Below are 17,472 nucleotides of genomic sequence, written 5' to 3'. Positions count from 1 at the left end.
ATTATATTTTAATTGCACACATCTCAATAAGAGCCACTCTTAAAAAAAAAAAAAAACCTCCAGGATTTTAACAAATTATTTTCCTTTCCCTCTTACTTCAGGCACCTTTGCTGTGATTAGTATGATGGTTGGTGGCGTTGCTGTGAGAGAAGTGCCTGATGAAATGATATCTATAGGCTATAATTCTACTAATGATACAGATTTCTATTACAATGCCAGGGATACCAAGAGGGTACAGGTGGCTGTGACTCTCGCTTTTCTTTCAGGAATTATCCAGGTATGTGCTTGCAGTTAACTGTAAGGGCAAGTTCAGATGATGCTGCTAGACTTGCAGTTGCAGGGTGTGCTGGGTCACGGTGGATCCCCTGTCAATAGACTTGTGCTTCAGCACTGCACTGTGTAGACTCCAGACTGCTTTGTGGCAGCCACATAACAGAAGTGGGGAGGGGTGGGAAAAATGGGACCTTCCCCCTTTCATTTTTTCCTATTGCATCAGAAAAACTCAACCTGATGTTCTCTAATCTGTCTATGAGTGCATACAAACGCGTATGTTTATCCATATTGCACACTGCACCGGCCAGTGGCATGGAAGATTTGGTGCATTGATGGCTGCTTACTGAACTGTGGCTTTAGAAAGGCCAAATTCAGGTTTGCCTTATCCGGCTGGGGCACTGAAGTAAAGAGAGGTGGCCTGTGGCCTGTGTGCTATACAGTGCTGATGTTCAGGCTACAGTGGGAGTCACGTGGTTAATAATTCTCTTCTTTGTTAGTTGTGTTTAGGTTTCCTTCGATTTGGATTTGTAGCCATCTATCTAACAGAGCCTCTGGTGCGAGGATTTACTACTGCTGCAGCAGTTCATGTCTTTACTTCTCAATTGAAGTATCTCCTTGGCGTTAAGACTAACCGGTACAGTGGACCCCTCTCAGTTGTATATGTGAGTAACTACATTTACTAAACATGCAAATTCTGCATTGTCTGGATCTAGTACTTGGGATTTTTCCTTTTGTTTGGTTTTTTTTTTAATTATTATTTTGGCATTAAGTGGAATAACACTTTAGTATTCAAAACTGGGTACGAGGTCTCTAAGTGCCATAGCAATATATGGACATCTTAAAGTGCAGCATAGGCGCAGCTTGGTAGTTCAACGCAGTCTGAGATGGGCAGGTTTTAGGATTCTGCTAAGTGTAGTTTTGTAATATGAACACCATAATGTTCATTGAAGCAAGAAAAACATGCTGCTAAAATGCTTCACTGTAGACCAGACATGTCTTGCAAAGCTAGGAAATGTTATTCTCAGAACCTTGCCCAGTCTGTATTTCTTTAATTTCACACACAATTCCTGATGGGAATATTCTTCACTTCCTGTTTTGTAAAGCTGTTTTATAGCATGGTTGGACACAAAGTGCTGTGTGATCATAAATGTACCTGCTCATTAGAGCAGTGGGAAAAACTCTTGTCAAATAAGAACACTCTGTAAAAACCTGCCGTTTATCAAAGACCCTGAGCATTAAAACTGATTGTTCAGAGCATGTAGGGATCAGGTATTTGATGTAGCTCATAGTCTGATCTTCCACTCACCTTCTGTCTAACACATTGTGATGCAAGTGGACAGAAGAAAAACCATGCAGTGTAAAGTTATGATTTGGCTACTATGACTTAAGTAAAACCAAAAGCTCTTCTTCACTCAAATTTAAAATTTACAATTGTGCTCTGAAAAAAATGTAATGGATCCTATGCAGCAAATTATTTGTTTAAAGGGACATTCCTAATCGAAATTACATCCAAAGCTTTTAAGTTTACATGAGCATTACTTTTCTTGCTGTTATGAACAAGCAGAGTTGAAATGCATCTGAACCTGATTTGCCTGCCAGTCTAGGAAGCCCCAAGTTGTTATCACAAAATCAATGCTCTGATTTTGCAGACAAGAACTCCTGAGTGGAAGAATAGGGAAGATCTCAGATATCTGTGAAAACCCAAGCTTTTGAGCAGATTGATGGCTCAGCTGTAACGAAGCTTCAGGATTTCGACTACGTGAAGGCTATAGAATATACTTTGTGGGAGTCTTTCTTGTGTATTTATGCAAATATAACAAAACTTTTGGAAACAAGGCTATACTAATGATTAATTCCTAAATTTGCTGTTTGGTTCACTAATCCAGAAACCAGATGGACTAACTGCCAAACAAATAGGAGGGAAGGTATATATTCAAGTTGTACTACCAGGACATCTTGAATGTATAATATCCTGATAGTTGCTGTAATTTTCCTTCTGTCTACAGAAGGGTATGTACATTTTCTTTCAAAGATCTCTCCAGAGGTCATTTGTTTATTTTTATTTTCTTAAATGCAGTGGAAGGAGAAGTAATTGTTAGGGGAATCATTTACCCTCTAGCACTTCTGTGTCCAAGCAAGCTTTCTTTCCTAACACCCTTTTGATAGTGTTTTCAACTAAAAGATATTTGGAATAATGGCCAGTGCAGCAGTGTTGCAAGATCATGGTTATTTAATCATATTGCTATGGTAACCTCAATGGTTGTATCAGCAGCCTTATCATTTTACAATAGTTTATGCAGTTTTAAGTAGATGTGACTTGCCAAAGAATATTTGAAGGTATTAGAAGGGGTTTGCATTTATTACTTTCAGGTAGCTGCCAGTATGAAATATGTGTGAAAATGTGAAAGATAACAGAAGTGGTTTAGTTTAGACTTTTTCCCCCATGATAGTTTTTTCTCTAAATTTTTGCCCCATTTGAGAAAGACTGATATTGTAAATGTTTGCAAATGCATCTCCCTCACGGACATACTCTGAATTTCTGTGTTTTGTGGGAACAATGGGAATTTTGGTGAGGCACTGATTCACCGTGGTTGTAAATGCAGAATAAAAACACAGCTGAACAGCAGTGTATAATTTTTTCTTTTGTGGCAAATCTCCATAATTATATTTTCTCAGGAATAATTATGATACTTTTATTGCGTTACAGAGCATAGCTGCGGTGCTTTCAAAAATAATGACGACCAATATTGCTGCATTGGTTGTTGGATTAACTTGCATTGTTCTGTTGTTGATTGGCAAGGAAATCAATCTCCGGTTTAAGAAGAAGCTCCCAGTTCCTATTCCTATGGAGATCATTGTGGTAAGCAAGTTGTGAAATTCTATGGCTCAATTATATAAGTATTCTAAAGCAGTAGAAACTATCTCATTTTCTATCAAGTCTTATTGAGCTTTAGAGTAACTTCTGTTGAACATAATTCATTTGACACTTCATCCTTTTGAAGTTTTGAATACTCATAAGGTTAGGCACTGATGTGCCCAAGTTTTAGGCATAAAGTCCCAAAGAAGAATTGAAAACCCATAGTCCCCTATGGTAATGAGTAGGTAGAGATTTGTTGTAAAACGCACTTTATCCTGGAGTTTCAGCACCTGAATGATTCTCTGTGAGACATGCACCTGAGCAGCATTTCCCACATGGAGTCCAGGAGCTCAGAACCCCCTCCTGAAGGAAGGTGTTTACGGGTGCCTGTTTCAGAGGTTCTGCAGGGCTTGCATGCTTTTTAGAATGCGGTGGTAGAAAGAAGCACAGGAACCAGCAGGACTTACTAATTGGCCTTCCTTTCTCTGTTTCTGAGACTGATAACTGACTGCAGCATTGATTCTGTTTTGAATGATTACTCTAAACTGCATGGATAAAGCAGACTATCTTAACGTACACAAAGCCCACATCTTAGATAAACTTTCACCTTTAAAAGCGGTTGGATTTAAAAATGAGTTCTTGGATAACTAGAGCTCTCAAACAGCCTAGTTTGAGATCAGAGCCAAGAAAGGGAATAACTGAGGGTATGAGTACCATCTAGACAGAAGGAACAAAGAAAGGGACGGTATTGAGAGATGATGGAGGTGGTGTAATAGGTATTTGACAGTAAGGCAACAGCAAAGTGATCTTACACCTGTTCCTGTCACTGCTGCTGCACCAATTCTGGTTACAGATAGCATGCAGGTTGTGCACGTGAAAATATGGCAGTGCAGACGTCCCTGGCTTGTCCTTGCATTTAATTTCCTGATACACTATTCTCCCTGAGCTTGGCTGAGGTAAAGGGCATTCAAGTGATTCAGATCGTACCATGGCATGTTCCACTTCACTGTTTCCAAGAAAACTTTATAAAATCTGTGGGGGTGAACAAGATGGAGGGAAAATCGTGATACTTCCTCCTTTTTATCTGCTTCTTTATTCTCTAACTCTTAGAAAACTGATTGACAAATAAATGTAATCATAATCAGCTAACTGTTATTAGTTCTTCGAGTGGCTTTATCTCTTTCTAGCTGATGTTTACAAATGTGTTTGTGGATTTTTAGGTAATTATTGGCACAGGAGTTTCAGCTGGAATGAATCTGAGTGAGTCATACAGAGTGGATGTTGTTGGGAATATTCCTCAAGGGTAGGGATGATACATTCTTATTAAAACTATACCTTTTTCATATGGCATGTAGCTTTTATTACAGTAATTTGTAAATATTTGTTTCACCTTCAAGGTTACGTGCACCAGCGGTTCCTGAGATTCAGCTCATCCCAGCAATATTTGTGGATGCAGTAGCAATAGCAATAGTTGGATTTTCAATGGCTGTTTCAATGGCCAAGATCTTTGCCCTTAAACATGGTTACACCATTGATGGGAATCAGGTAAAAGCACTGGGGTTGCTTTGTTGAAAATTCTCAGTAGCACCTTTGTTACATCATTAAAGTAGAATGTGATATTGGACAAAAACGAGTTTTTCTTTCATAGTGGAATCAGGTCAGGTTTTTGATAGCCTACACATTTAAATGCCAGGAGTTATTTTAAGTTCTTCTGTTTCCAGTTTCCCTTTTAGCTTCATTTTGGGAAGCTTGCTTCTGTTAGACTTGGACATATGCGTGAATATTAATTGTTGGGCCAGACTGTCCTGATGGGCAGCTACTTTCTCACTGCTTTCTGTAACAGAGCAAAGCATAATAGGGTTGTCATGCGGTAAATACAATGCCTTATGTGTCAAAAGAACTATTATCTGAAGTTTAGACATTCCAGTTATGTGTTATAGTTTCTTTTTATTCCAACCTATTGCAAATACGCAGCTTGTTATTTTCTGGGACAGCAATTGGTCCTGCCTATAGTTAACATTCTGATCATGATATGAGTGATCAAGGCTGTGGTAAGGACCCTCGAAAACTAAAACAGTGTGTCATCCTCACCTACTCTTGTCTTTCCTGTGCGTTTTAGAATCAGTATTGCAGTTGGATTATTGGCTGATGTCATTGTGGTGTTAAGGGAGGCAGAGTTCATATGCAGTAAGGCATTTCTTAGAGCAAGCATCTGACAGCACTGGTCAGCAGTTCCCCCTTCTGGAAATGGCTGTCTTCCTCTGAGAGTAAATGGAGTTTGAATGACTTTTACCTACGGATTTTTATATCTGGTCAGATGAATCTCAGCCTTGATGTCATCGTTCTGTTACCCAAAGAGAGAAAAGAACAAATCTGTAGCTGCGCAAATGGAATCAGCTCTATTTACATTAGTTAAAGTGATCATCACTTCATTGACCCGAGTTACGCATCTAGATCTTTTCCTCAGTGGTGTCAGCTGCTACTTTACCTGGATGTTAAACTACTGAACTCCTTATCACAGGATTCAGTATATGCAAAGTGTTTAAATGAATCAGAAAAAGGATTGTAGAAACGCAAAGAGAAAAAAATCCATCCAGAACTTCTGTGCAGCCTGCTATAGGAGAACCTGCTTTAGCAGGGGTTGGACTAGACGATCTCCAGAGGTCCCTTCCAACCCCAACCATTCTGTGACAACGTATAACTTAAAGCACCTCCTTTACAACTAGCAGGATGCAGAGTAATCTGTGGAGGCCTCATAACAAGCAAATTCTTAAGCATCAGAAACACAGTACTGAGGTAGATGGAGCTCTGATCTCACTCATGATAACAGTTTTCCTGTAGGATCTTTCTGATGTAGCAGTGAACACACATTGTTTTTTTCATGTACAGCAATGGATTACCAGCCATGGAAACACAGCCAAGGCTGCTCTTGGTTCTAATAAGTACTAAACAGATAGTTAGGGTGAGAAGCAAAGAACAGTGTTTGTATGAGAAACTATTTTCTACATATATTCAAAGTTATAATTCAAGTTATACCCAAGTTGAAATCCTTAAAACAAACAATGCTGTCATTCATTTTAGTTTTCAGTCTGACTGATTACTGTAACATTTAAGGATGGGAAATATATCCAGCACTTCTTCACATACTTTAACAGATGATTTAACATGCATCAACTTGCACATTTATGAGAACCACAAGTATAACCTACAATAAGGTTTCTTATTCTCTACAATAAGATTGCTAGTAATTACTGTAAATAAGATGTGGTTATTAATATGTGTGGATACCTCCAGTTTTGTATAGTTGCTAGATGTAACTGCCTTCTGTTTTGATCTATTGTTTAACATAGGAACTTATCGCCTTGGGAATATGCAACTCTGTGGGGTCATTTTTCCAAAGCTTTTCAGTCACTTGCTCCATGTCTCGGAGCCTTGTTCAGGAAAGCACTGGTGGGAAAACACAGGTATGTAAACCCAAACTTTGAGCTAAACAAAGTTTGCTTTTTTGGGCTCCAAAGCTAAAGTCCGAAGCTTCACAAGATTGCCAGATTTCTATGTCTAGACCAGAAGGAATAACTAGTTTCCCCTGTTTCAAATCCGGATTGGGCCAGAATAGAAAGCTGCACAAGCCAAAATGGGTGAACTGAGTGGGAAGGATCAAAATCACTTGAACAACCAGCCCTGTAGGAAGCACAAGAGGGGTTAGCTAAGCAATAATATTGGTCTTTGGGAGCATTTATAAATGATTTCTGCCTTCTTTTGCTCAGATTGCAGGTGCTCTCTCTTCAGTTATGGTTCTGTTGGTAATTGTGGCTATTGGATACCTCTTTGAACCGCTTCCACAGGTAAGGGAGTTTTGCGTGTGAGGCAGTGCATTGTCAGTGAGCAGAGGCAGTGAGTATTGCTTAAAATAGTGATTGTGGGATGACTAGTAAACAACACAGTTAGGCCTTGATCCAGAAACCTTTATATTTTGTATGCATTTTTGCTGTTAGACCAGCAATTAACTATAATTTGAAGGATCCAGCATGCTTGTTGTTGTTGTTGTTTTTTAATGTTGGATGTTCTGGACTCTGTCTTTAGAACATAAAAATGATACCTTCAAACAATTCCCCTTTGGAGTCATGTAGGTTGGAAAAGACCTTTAAGATCATTGAGCCGACCTGTAAACCTAAAACTGCCAAGTGTCTTGGTTTGACCCTAGCCAGGAACTAAGCACCACGCAGCCGCTCACTCACTCTCCGCCCACCTCACACCCCGCACAGGGATGAGAAGGAGAACCAGCAAGGAATGTAAAACTCAAGGATTGAGATAAGAGCAATTTAATAATTTAAATAAAAAAGGAGTGAAAAAAACCATAATAGTAATAATAATAATAGAAGAAAAAACAAAACAACAATAATTAATATAATAATAGTAACAACAACAAAACAATAATAATAACAATAATAATGAAAAGGCAGGAGAAGGGGAGAGGAATAAAATCCGAAGGGAAGGGCAAAGAAACCCAAGTGATGTGCAATACAATTGCTCATAAATAATATTCTGACTTTAAAAAAAAAGTCTGTTTCTGGTGACACGCATAGGATGATATGCAATTCCTGTTTCTTTTCATAGGAGTTGTACCTTGGATTACACCTATATGATTTACAGGAATTGTTGCAGTGTGTTGTAGAGACATTTGAATTTGAGATTATAGTCTGGTTGCTTCAGGTGCTATAATTGAAGAAACACGTTGCTCAGGAATATGTGATTTCTTTTGCCAGGAAAGAGTAAATCAAACCATACTGACTCTGGCTTGCCATTTCTGCAGCCACAGTAAAGGTATAGCTCCACTGCTTGAAAAGTTGCTGGTTTTAAGTAGAACATCTGTTCAGCAGACTTGTGTCAGTTGTACAAAGCACAGAAACACAGTTATTTGTGATGCATTGAAGTTCTTATTTGGGATGGGTTTATTTTGCTTCTGAAAATTGCATTTGTGTAATATTCTTAGACAGTACTGGCTGCAATTGTCATGGTTAACCTGAAAGGAATGTTTAAACAGTTTGGAGACGTTGCGCACTTCTGGAGAACCAGTAAGATTGAGCTGGTGAGTAATGCACAGTTTGGTGCGTGTAAGTTACTGTATTAAATTTGTTGCTCCTCTTCTTCCTAACCCCCAAAACAGAGTAGAAACTTATCAAGGAGTTACAAATTGATGTTGGGATACAGGTGAACATAAGACATGGAGCCATAAGTAGACCTAGAAGAGTGATCTGTTGCACACATAAGAATGTTTTTGTCATTGTTCAACAAGATTTAACTCAGGTTCGAAGTAGTTCAGTTGCAGTAAAAGCAAAGCTCTTGCAGTGTTGCTATAGGAACTGCACTGAAGGCTGTGGGAATGTCCGAAGAGAATTTGAAAAACAGAGTAACAAACAAAACTACTTGAAGGTATTTGCCATCTTTTAAGACAAACCAAAAACCGGGCTGGAGTGGGCCAGAACTAAGAGTATACTGGAGGAAACATTTTGGTGTCATTTTTCTCCTGGATTAACTGGCTGATAGAAGTAAGTGAGAGCTATTTGCAGGCCTTGGAAAAATTTTTTTTTTATCCTAAGGTATTTGGAGTCTGATGGTAACATAGAATTCCTTGGAGAACAGGACTTAAGGCATTAATTAATATGTGACAGTTTGTCAGATGTTATGTTAGTGTGCCTTGAGCTTTTATGCCCTTCTGAAAGGTTAAAGCAATTACAGTCTGCTATCATGATGGATTACATTATATATAGCCTGTTCCTGAGCAGAAGTGATACATAGGTTTTGAGGCTGAATTATGCTATTGTTTTTGCTGTTAACAGGAAAGAACGCATAATAATTCAGACGTTTTCTTTGTTTTAGGCCATCTGGGTGGTAGCTTTTCTGGCTTCTCTGTTCCTGGGACTAGACTATGGTTTGCTTACTGCAGTAGCATTTGCAATGATAACCGTTATTTACAGAACACAAAGGTCAGATTTCTTCTTTATCAAAATTAGTGTTTGCTGATATTCTGTGTGGTTTTGTTTGTTTAAGGGGTGCAGATAAGCAAGAGACTTTTCCACCTTCTTCAGCTGCATACAGTAGAGAATCTGCCTCATAACAGAGAACACAGAACCCTGTGGCTCTGATCCAGGGTTAGCATTTTATTTTTCTGAGAACAAAATTCCCAGAGGGCATGAACTTGCAATTTCAAGTTTACAAAAACCCAGGAGATTTTCACATTCTTACATTGGTTAATCTTCATGTTTACTTTTTTTAATGCCTAGAGTTTAGAACTTCAAATCTGCTTGATGTCAATTTTGGTAAATTATTACATTTTATGGGCGCTGTCACAGTCAGTCAGAAGTTGTGTCAAGTTATCACTGGATAAATGTTTAGGGATTTTATAAGTTCTAATTCATAAAATATTGTGCTTGCCCTTAAATTTTTTCACTTCTCCTCTATTCCCATTCAAAGTGACAGAGCTTTTACTGTAAAGCTTTCCAGGTCTAGAGCAAAAAGATTTCTTGTAAGTGTGGATAGGACTGTCTTGTGAGGCTTCTAGGCTGAAGGTCTGGGACGTTTAGGTCTATAAAAGTCTTGGTTTCTGTCTGCATTGGAATGAAACCAAATTTCTGAGATTTCCGCTCTACATAAATGAGAGTAGTTTTCTGCCATCTCCATATGGTTCTTTTCTTGCAAACAGAACAGTAATGTACTTTGTTGTTACACTGCTTGTGAGTTGGGAATATTCGTCTGCTCAGGCGTTGTACTGGGAGCAGAGTGGCTCTTTGAAATTACAGCTTGTTTTCTGCTAGTACGAGTTTCCATACTTGCAGGACAGTCAACAGAGTTACACCAGTTCATGCCAAAAGAATTTGCCCTGTACCTTTGTAAGCTGTGGCCCATGCTTTTCAGAAAATGACATTACTGTGCTAAGTTTATAAATTGTTTTTGCACTGACAGAAGCAAACTTGTCTAGTCACCAGATGGCCCCTTTATTGTGTTCCTGCCATAAACTGCCCACTGCATTTGACCATGTTTAGATAAGATTGTACCAGACAGGCACTGCAGAATGACCATTTAAAATAAGTTTCAATCTGTATTGAACACTCACTTTATAAGTGATAATACTAAAACATTTGTTTCTGTTTCTCTCTAGGCCTCAATACAGAATCCTTGGTCAGATTCCTGACACTGACATCTACTGTGATGTGGAAGAGTATGAAGAGGTAGGAGTCTATTCTTCTGTATTGAAGAGTTTTATGTAGCGGGGCAAAGACGACTGGCAATTTGCTGCTTAGCCCTATCATTCTGCACATACAGTGCTGTCTGCCTAGCATTCACTAGTGTTGAAGGGAAAGAAAATAAATTTGATGTTAGTATTAAAAGGTATTTTATTCAAAATGCTAGCTTTTTGTACTGCATGTATGTTTGACCAGGAGGTGACCAAAAGTGACCTTTATACTAGCTCCATTTTACTAGCTTGTACAAAATAGTAAGTTTTATAGGAATACCACTGCTAAAGACTGCTATGTACATTAGTGCATAGCAGGCCACCTTCTTTACTTGTGTGGCGGTATGGCATGAAATCCGTGGAACCCAGGATCCAGATATGTTCTTCCAAATTGCACAAACTCTTTCAAACAGCATCTCCCCATCCCTTACCCATTAAATATACACAACTAATGGCACAGTTGCTTGCCATGCACTTAGCTTCTTATAAATGCCATTTTGTTCAACCAAAAGAAAGCAGTACATTTTGTCAATATAATGGACATAAGCACGCTATATTTATTCAAAAAGAGCAGCTACAATTTTCTGTACTCTCTGTCATGTTCTTAGAGGTGCTGCTGTGAAGGCTACATCCCCCTTTACTAAAGAACTATTCTGTAAAAAACTATGTGAAAAGATGATGGTGTAATCTGAAAACTTTCTCTCACCAGTTCTGGTTTGAATATGACACAAAGCAGAAGTGTATGGGTGTGTTTCTAGCTGTATGCAAAGAAGAGGAGACTCCGTTTTTATTATACTGAATGTAGTTAGCATTTCCTCCTCCTGCATAAAGAAGGGGTTGACAGCGTATGGCAGGCTGGATCTCTGCTGCCAGCCAGGTTATTAGCATGTAAAATGTCAGAGTGCGACCCATTTAGAGATTACTTCATTTAAAATAGAAGAAAGAAACAGTACTGTGACCTATCTGAGGGCCTGTTTAAAACCAAAGATTTGAAAGGCTCTTTTTTTTGTGCCTGAGGAGACAAGAAAGAAAAAAGAGAAAGAGAGAAATGAGTCATTAATGCTGTAGAAAGGGAGGCGAAAAGGGAGGCTAGATCTGCTTGATTTCCTCGTGGTAATACCAACTGCAGATAACAGCATCAGAGAACTACAAATATTTAATTCCTTTTTATGGCTGTACATTTTGTTGTTACAAAGAAGGAAAAATGTTACATGGCATTGATTGTGTGCAGTATTACAGTGGGAAAGGGGGAGGTTCTGATCTTCTGATTGCCTTTGCTCACGACAGTGCCAGCCTCCTTTATTTGACACATGCTGGCAGCCATGCAGGGCTGGCTGTTGGGCTGCTGCACGTTCACGTGTCTTGTAATCACAGAGGTGCTTTTCTTCTAGTGCAGGCAATACTTAACTGTGCACATCCAATATTCTTTTTCTTAGGTTAAAGAACATCCTGGAATAAAAATATTTCAAGCTAATGCATCACTTTATTTTGCCAATAGTGAGTCATATACAAGTGCGCTGAAGAAAAAGGTAAGTAAAGCAAATTCTTTGATGTCTGTGTCTTGAAAATTCAAGCTGGCTTCTGAAACATGCTCATCTTTCAGCTCCTTTAGTGCCACTCCTAGCACAATGTTTCTCGGCCTGTGGCCCCTGGAGAACAGTAAAACGTGAGGTATCTCCAGCAAACTGCAGATCATTTTAGGAAGCAACAATGTGGTGGGAGGGAATATGCTTTGTTGATTTATCTTAATAGTAACTGCTTGTGAATGGAAGGTCTGGTGGTTGCAGAGCACAAACTGGTGAAACGCTTTTTTTTTTTGTTTGTTTTAAATCAAAAGGAAATTAGTTGCTGAACTGAAAACAAAATGTCTGGGAGTAAAAGCACCCTTCTTGGGTGACAAACTTTAGTGGAGTGTAGGACTGTGAAATACTGTGGCCATTTATGCCTCTCAGGAGCAACAAATGACCCGCATACAAGAGTATGCGTCACCTCCTGTCTAACCAGTGGGTGACTGGGTGGGAATGGCAATAACAGAACCAGCTAACAGCAGAACTGCCTGACCCGGTAGCAGTTGCACCCTTACTAACTTCTGGAAAATTTTTCTGTAGCTCCCATGATGAGCCTTGTACAAAACAGGTGGGTGGTACCGATCTTCACAGAGCAAGAGGTATTAGCGATTTATGTCCCAGTGCACTTCTCTCCCCCTTGCTCTCTGCACTCGAATCAGCGTTCGGTTGGAACATGGCACACTCTGATCTCGAGAAAACAATGTGGTGCATCTCTTCCTCATCTTGTCAACACAGTGCTTGCCAAGATTATTCCTTCTTACTTTATACTGTTCTCTCCCCCACCGAGGGAAACTGAACAATGCAGGCTTGCGTTTTAAATTTATGACAGTGATTAATGCAGTGCTAATTGATACTGCAATGTCATCCTAACAAGCTGAATCTCCTCTGATCGTGCTTTCTTTTGATGACAGACTGGAGTGGACCCTTGTGCCATATTAGCAGCAAGGAGAAAAGCCCAGAAGAGGCATGCCAGGGAAATAAAGGCGGCAAATGAACTCAGAAAGAAAGCTGTATTGAAACTAGTGAATTCTTCGGTAAATATTTACCTCTGCTTTATCAGCTAACATGCTGCTTTCTGGTGTTACCGTTCTTGTTTATACAAGGTGCAGGGTGCCGCTCAGGTAGGAAGGCTCAGGGAGCAAGCACTGTGCAGTGTGGACAGGCTACTGAGGGAACAGCAAAAGGATCAGGGGCTCAAGGCTGGGTTGGATAATTGTGTTGAACCTTGATTACATTCAGGTAGCAAAAAGCAGAGCAGAGCCTTTCCACAGTGTCATAGTGACTCAGCAGTGGTGTTGGCAGAAACTGGAGGGACCCTTCCTCTGCCCCTCCCCACACACTTGAAATAATCATGCAGAAATAGAATAGAATAAAATTAATGCAGAGCAGCAGTGCCTGTAATAAAAGGGTCCCATCCGCACTGCTGACCCTGGCGTGGCCGAGGCAGAAGGGCTGTCTGAAACATGCTTGTGCCTTTGTGCGTGTTTAAATTTGGCCCCATGGTGGGGGGCTGGTGTGTGCTTTTTACCATGGGAAACCACACAACTGCCTAACTTAAGAGCCCAGTTGCTGCTGTTGCTTCTTTTGAGTATACGGGCCTTGACAGGATCAGCAGGGACAAGGGAAGGAAGGAACAGGTGTCAGTGTTTGAAGGAATGGGTAAATCGCTCCTAAGGTAACAGCTTTAAGCTGCTTGCCTGTAGCTATAGAAAGGCTGGGCATAAGAGAATAAACCTTGATATACGTAAGATATGGAAGTATGCATGCATGTAAAGCCAGCTTCTGTAATGGTTAGGAGCTGTACACCTTTTAAAGGTTGAAAGAAGAGATGAGTACGGGGAGAAGGGGGGTCAACACTGAAAAAGCATTGGCTGTCATTTATCTTCTGTCCCAGACCAACGACATGGAAGCAAGTATAAAACATGAGATAGCAAATGATGAGTTACCTGTAAATGGAAAATTTGCATCTCCAGACGCTAGCGTACAAGACACGTCTCCTGATGAGCATGAACATTTTGTGGCGCCCAAAACAAATATCCACTCTTTAATCCTGGATTTCACACCAGTGAACTTTGTGGATTCAGTTGGAGCAAAAACATTGAAGTCGGTAAGTAGGGCTTTTTTCCCCCAGAAAAGCTCGTAGAATACTTGTGAGATACCCAGTAGGCAACCTGTCGGCATGAGACATACATGCCCCCTAATCACGGTTTCAGTTTTGTAGCTCTGTAAGTTTTAGCTGAATACTGGGGAATGCGGACGGTGCAGCTTTCCCAGTAATTGGCTTACATCTTCCAGAACTGCGGTGTGTACAACAGTGTACCTGCGTTTCACTTCAGTTTAACTCTCTTGCAGGTTATAAAAGAATACAAAGAAGTTGGTGTCTGTGTCTGTATTGCCAGCTGTAGTGGTGAGTTAGTTTGTTGGGTTTTTTGGGTGAGCTTTATGGGAGAGACTGTTTTATCTCTTTCCCTCTGGCCCCATATTTTCTGCTGCTGGGTGCGTCGGTAGTATCAGCACTTCACATAAGATTGGATTTGAGAAAAAATAAGCCCATATGCATTAGAGCCTTCGCTTCGGTGAAAGCAGAACACTGACGTAATGATGTCTGTGAGGACTAGGTCCAGCTCCCATTTATTCCAGCTGGCCAATCGTCAATGCCACCCTAAACGTTGCATTTTGAAATTGCTGTAATAATGTAATAAGGAGAAAAGCCTGCAATGATTCAAGTTTGTAATATTTGGAATGTAGCATCTTCTGCCAAGAACAGGCCTCTGTGTGCGTCTGGATAAGATAATTACCTGTTTGGAATAGAGGTAGTGTGTGATCCACCTGGCTATTTTAAATGCAAGTTGTTGTCATCTTCTTGAAATACTGTTGTCTTCCATCATTGTACTTTAGTTTATGTGCTTGTTTGGTTTTTGTTTTGTAGGCCCTGTAATGAATGAGCTGACAAGACTGACTTTTTTTGATAACACTGTAACCAGAGAGTTGTTGTTTCACAGCATTCATGATGCTGTCCTTGCCTGCCAAGTGAAAGACAGGTCGGCCTCACAGACCGACTCTGACCTCTGAAGACTGGCATCGAGCAGAACGGAAGGCAGATTTGTGCTGATGGAGACTCTTTCTGAATATTTAATTTGCACAGTTTAAAGAGAGCCTAAGGCTATTTGTATCTACGGGTAACAGGGTGGTGCTTATTTTCTGTAGGAAGAGTGGATAAGAAGTTGGAAGCCTTCATGCTCTTGAATGTTTTCTTTCAATCAGGGTATAGCCTTCCAACAACATAAATGCACAAAATCAAGCAAGACAAGAAAATTCAGTGTATTCTGCTACAATCACAATCTGGTAAGACAAGGTGACATTCCTATTCCTGTTCAGAAAATGGGCACTTTAACTCACTATGAGGTGAGATATTGCAGGAAATAACTGTTCTGCAATTGCAATGCACTGTACCAGTGTCTTTAAAGAACTTTCTTAAATGAATTTTAAAGCATGATGTCAACATCTGCATATGATGAATTCATACAAATTGTAATTATCTGCCAGCTGGATTAATGAATTCACACTGGTAGCATTTAGCTGCTACTCTTTTTAAACCTGGACGGTACAGTTATTTTTTTTTTAATATCTAACCTGTCTCAGCTATACTCAACTCTTCGTTGCTTGAACATTTTCAGTCTGAGTGAGCTTCAAATTAGAGGCTCATTGTCTAATTATTATATTACCAATACGGTACTTTAACTGCCAAAACCTAGTTATGCTTTCTAGAAAAGAATACAGTTGATTTTAAGCTAAAATTAATTTAGCTTCAAAGTTTGAAGACAAAACTGGTTTAAGGCAAGAGTGAAGCCCATTAAAGTTGAGAACTGATGCCCTATATGTAGTCTCTTAAGCTGGAATGAAAATGTAGACAAATGCTGAAGTCTCAGTGGTCCAAAACAAAAAAAGAAGTACTACTATTCTGTTGCCTGAGATTCCTTCCTACCAGCAGTGCTGCTTCTGACTCAGCTTTTAAGTTCTTTGAGAAAATCAGTTCATAGAACTCAAAAAGGTTACATGATTGGGGTTTTTAAAAGAAAGAGTAGCATGGGTGGGGGGGGGTGTCCCTATAGTCTTCACAACCTGGTTCCTGTGGTACTGCTCACAACTCCAGGTCTGAGATGAAAAACATGGAAATGTAATTCAAGCAAACAAAAGAAATCTTCAATCCCTGTATTTCCCTAACAAGAGTCACTATGAACCTGAGCAGAGGCAGGAACTTCGGAATGTTTCTTCTGCAGGTTATTTTGACAGCACAGAGGAACAGAACATCAGAGACATTTCATTTTGCACCCTCAAATCAAAGGCCCTGCGCATAAAGGACTTCCTCTCTTCTGAATGCAGAACTTAATGCTTTCATTTTGCTCCAGGCTCTGTTGTGAGTAGGGCTTGCTTCAGGTAAACCAAGTTTCCCAAGAACCGGGGGCAGTCAGCAAAGATTTTTATTCTTCAGACTCCCCTGCCAGTAGGGATAGGAAGCTTTCTGCATCAGAAATTACTGCTTAGCTGGAGTTCAAAGGATGAACTGAATGCACGTTAACACATTGTGCGTGTTAATTTGAACAACTATTGGTACACTTGCAATGTTAACCAGCTTAACAAGCCTTTTTATCTACATACAGTGTATTTTTCTACTTTTAGCTTGTTGCAGCTTCAGTTTTGAACTATGTAGGGCAAAACCCTGTCGACTTCTAAAATAAAGTGATGATGATGACTTGTCAAAATTTTCCACTTTGTCTTGGTGAGACTCTATGTGGGACAAGCCGAGGTCCCTGGCCCCAAGGTGCCTGTTGCTAAAGGGTAGGCCGGGAAGGGTCACCACCTCCACGCAGGCCTTGCTGCTGCTCAGGTTCCTGCTCCTCATCCTACGAAGCCCTCTCCACACAGGCCTCACAGCGATAAGCTTAAACGCTGCGTTTCCCACCATGGTAGCAACAGCCGTGCTTTCTGGGGAGCTGTGGAAATGCTGGTGGGCTGAAAAACCTTTGCCCAAGAAAGGCTGAGATTGCAGCCTGCGTGGCACTAGGAGCACTTGGCACCACACTCCTGGGTACTACCGGCAGCGCTGGTAACTCATCCAGTAAAATAAAATCGGGCAGCTTCTCGCTTGTCTCTTCCTGTGCTCTGCTGCCACCAGCTGAAGCACTGCTTCCTGCTCACCAGCCTACCTCAGCCACGAACAGTAATCCGACTTCCTCTCTCCTATACAGATTAACAGACTGCTATCTACAAATTTAATTCCTTAGGCTTGTCAGCGCTACATTAAAGAAAGCCACAGCCTTTAAACTCTTTCCCCTCTCCAGTTTGTCTGCATTGACAGGGCAGCGCCCCACCGTGCCACACGTCGCTGGATAGCCGAGTCCAGTTCCAGACCTCAATAGTCAGAACAATACTCCTCTCCCCCTCCTTTCTTGCAGGAGCACTGACAGTACAGCAGGATACCTGGGAAGAGCCAAACTCCTGTTACACACTTAAGTAAAAAGTACGCTGATTTCCAAGTG

General features: G+C 40.4%; 1 protein-coding gene across 3 annotated transcripts in view; it reads left to right on the top strand.

Moving 5' to 3' along the window:
* The window catches only part of SLC26A5 (solute carrier family 26 member 5), a 36,668-nt gene extending 19,983 nt beyond the window's left edge, over positions 1 to 16,685 (top strand). For all 3 annotated transcript variants that reach the window (XM_080391953.1, XM_080391952.1, XM_080391954.1), the window contains 15 exons: positions 102 to 277; positions 771 to 935; positions 2,981 to 3,133; positions 4,351 to 4,433; positions 4,528 to 4,675; positions 6,481 to 6,594; positions 6,898 to 6,975; positions 8,124 to 8,219; positions 9,011 to 9,117; positions 10,290 to 10,359; positions 11,801 to 11,893; positions 12,844 to 12,966; positions 13,827 to 14,039; positions 14,285 to 14,339; positions 14,862 to 16,685. In XM_080391953.1, the coding sequence (XP_080248079.1) occupies positions 102 to 277; positions 771 to 935; positions 2,981 to 3,133; positions 4,351 to 4,433; positions 4,528 to 4,675; positions 6,481 to 6,594; positions 6,898 to 6,975; positions 8,124 to 8,219; positions 9,011 to 9,117; positions 10,290 to 10,359; positions 11,801 to 11,893; positions 12,844 to 12,966; positions 13,827 to 14,039; positions 14,285 to 14,339; positions 14,862 to 15,004 (1,817 nt within the window). In that variant the 3' untranslated portion in view covers positions 15,005 to 16,685. The remainder of the gene's footprint in view (positions 1 to 101; positions 278 to 770; positions 936 to 2,980; positions 3,134 to 4,350; positions 4,434 to 4,527; positions 4,676 to 6,480; positions 6,595 to 6,897; positions 6,976 to 8,123; positions 8,220 to 9,010; positions 9,118 to 10,289; positions 10,360 to 11,800; positions 11,894 to 12,843; positions 12,967 to 13,826; positions 14,040 to 14,284; positions 14,340 to 14,861) is intronic.
* Positions 16,686 to 17,472: the final 787 nt, after the last annotated feature.

Source organism: Falco punctatus, assembly GCF_963210335.1.
Source record: "Falco punctatus genome assembly, chromosome: 6".
NCBI classification, from domain to species: domain Eukaryota; kingdom Metazoa; phylum Chordata; class Aves; order Falconiformes; family Falconidae; genus Falco; species Falco punctatus.
The sequence above is the reverse complement of the archived record's forward strand: the minus strand, read 5'-3'. Positions and strand labels throughout refer to the sequence as shown.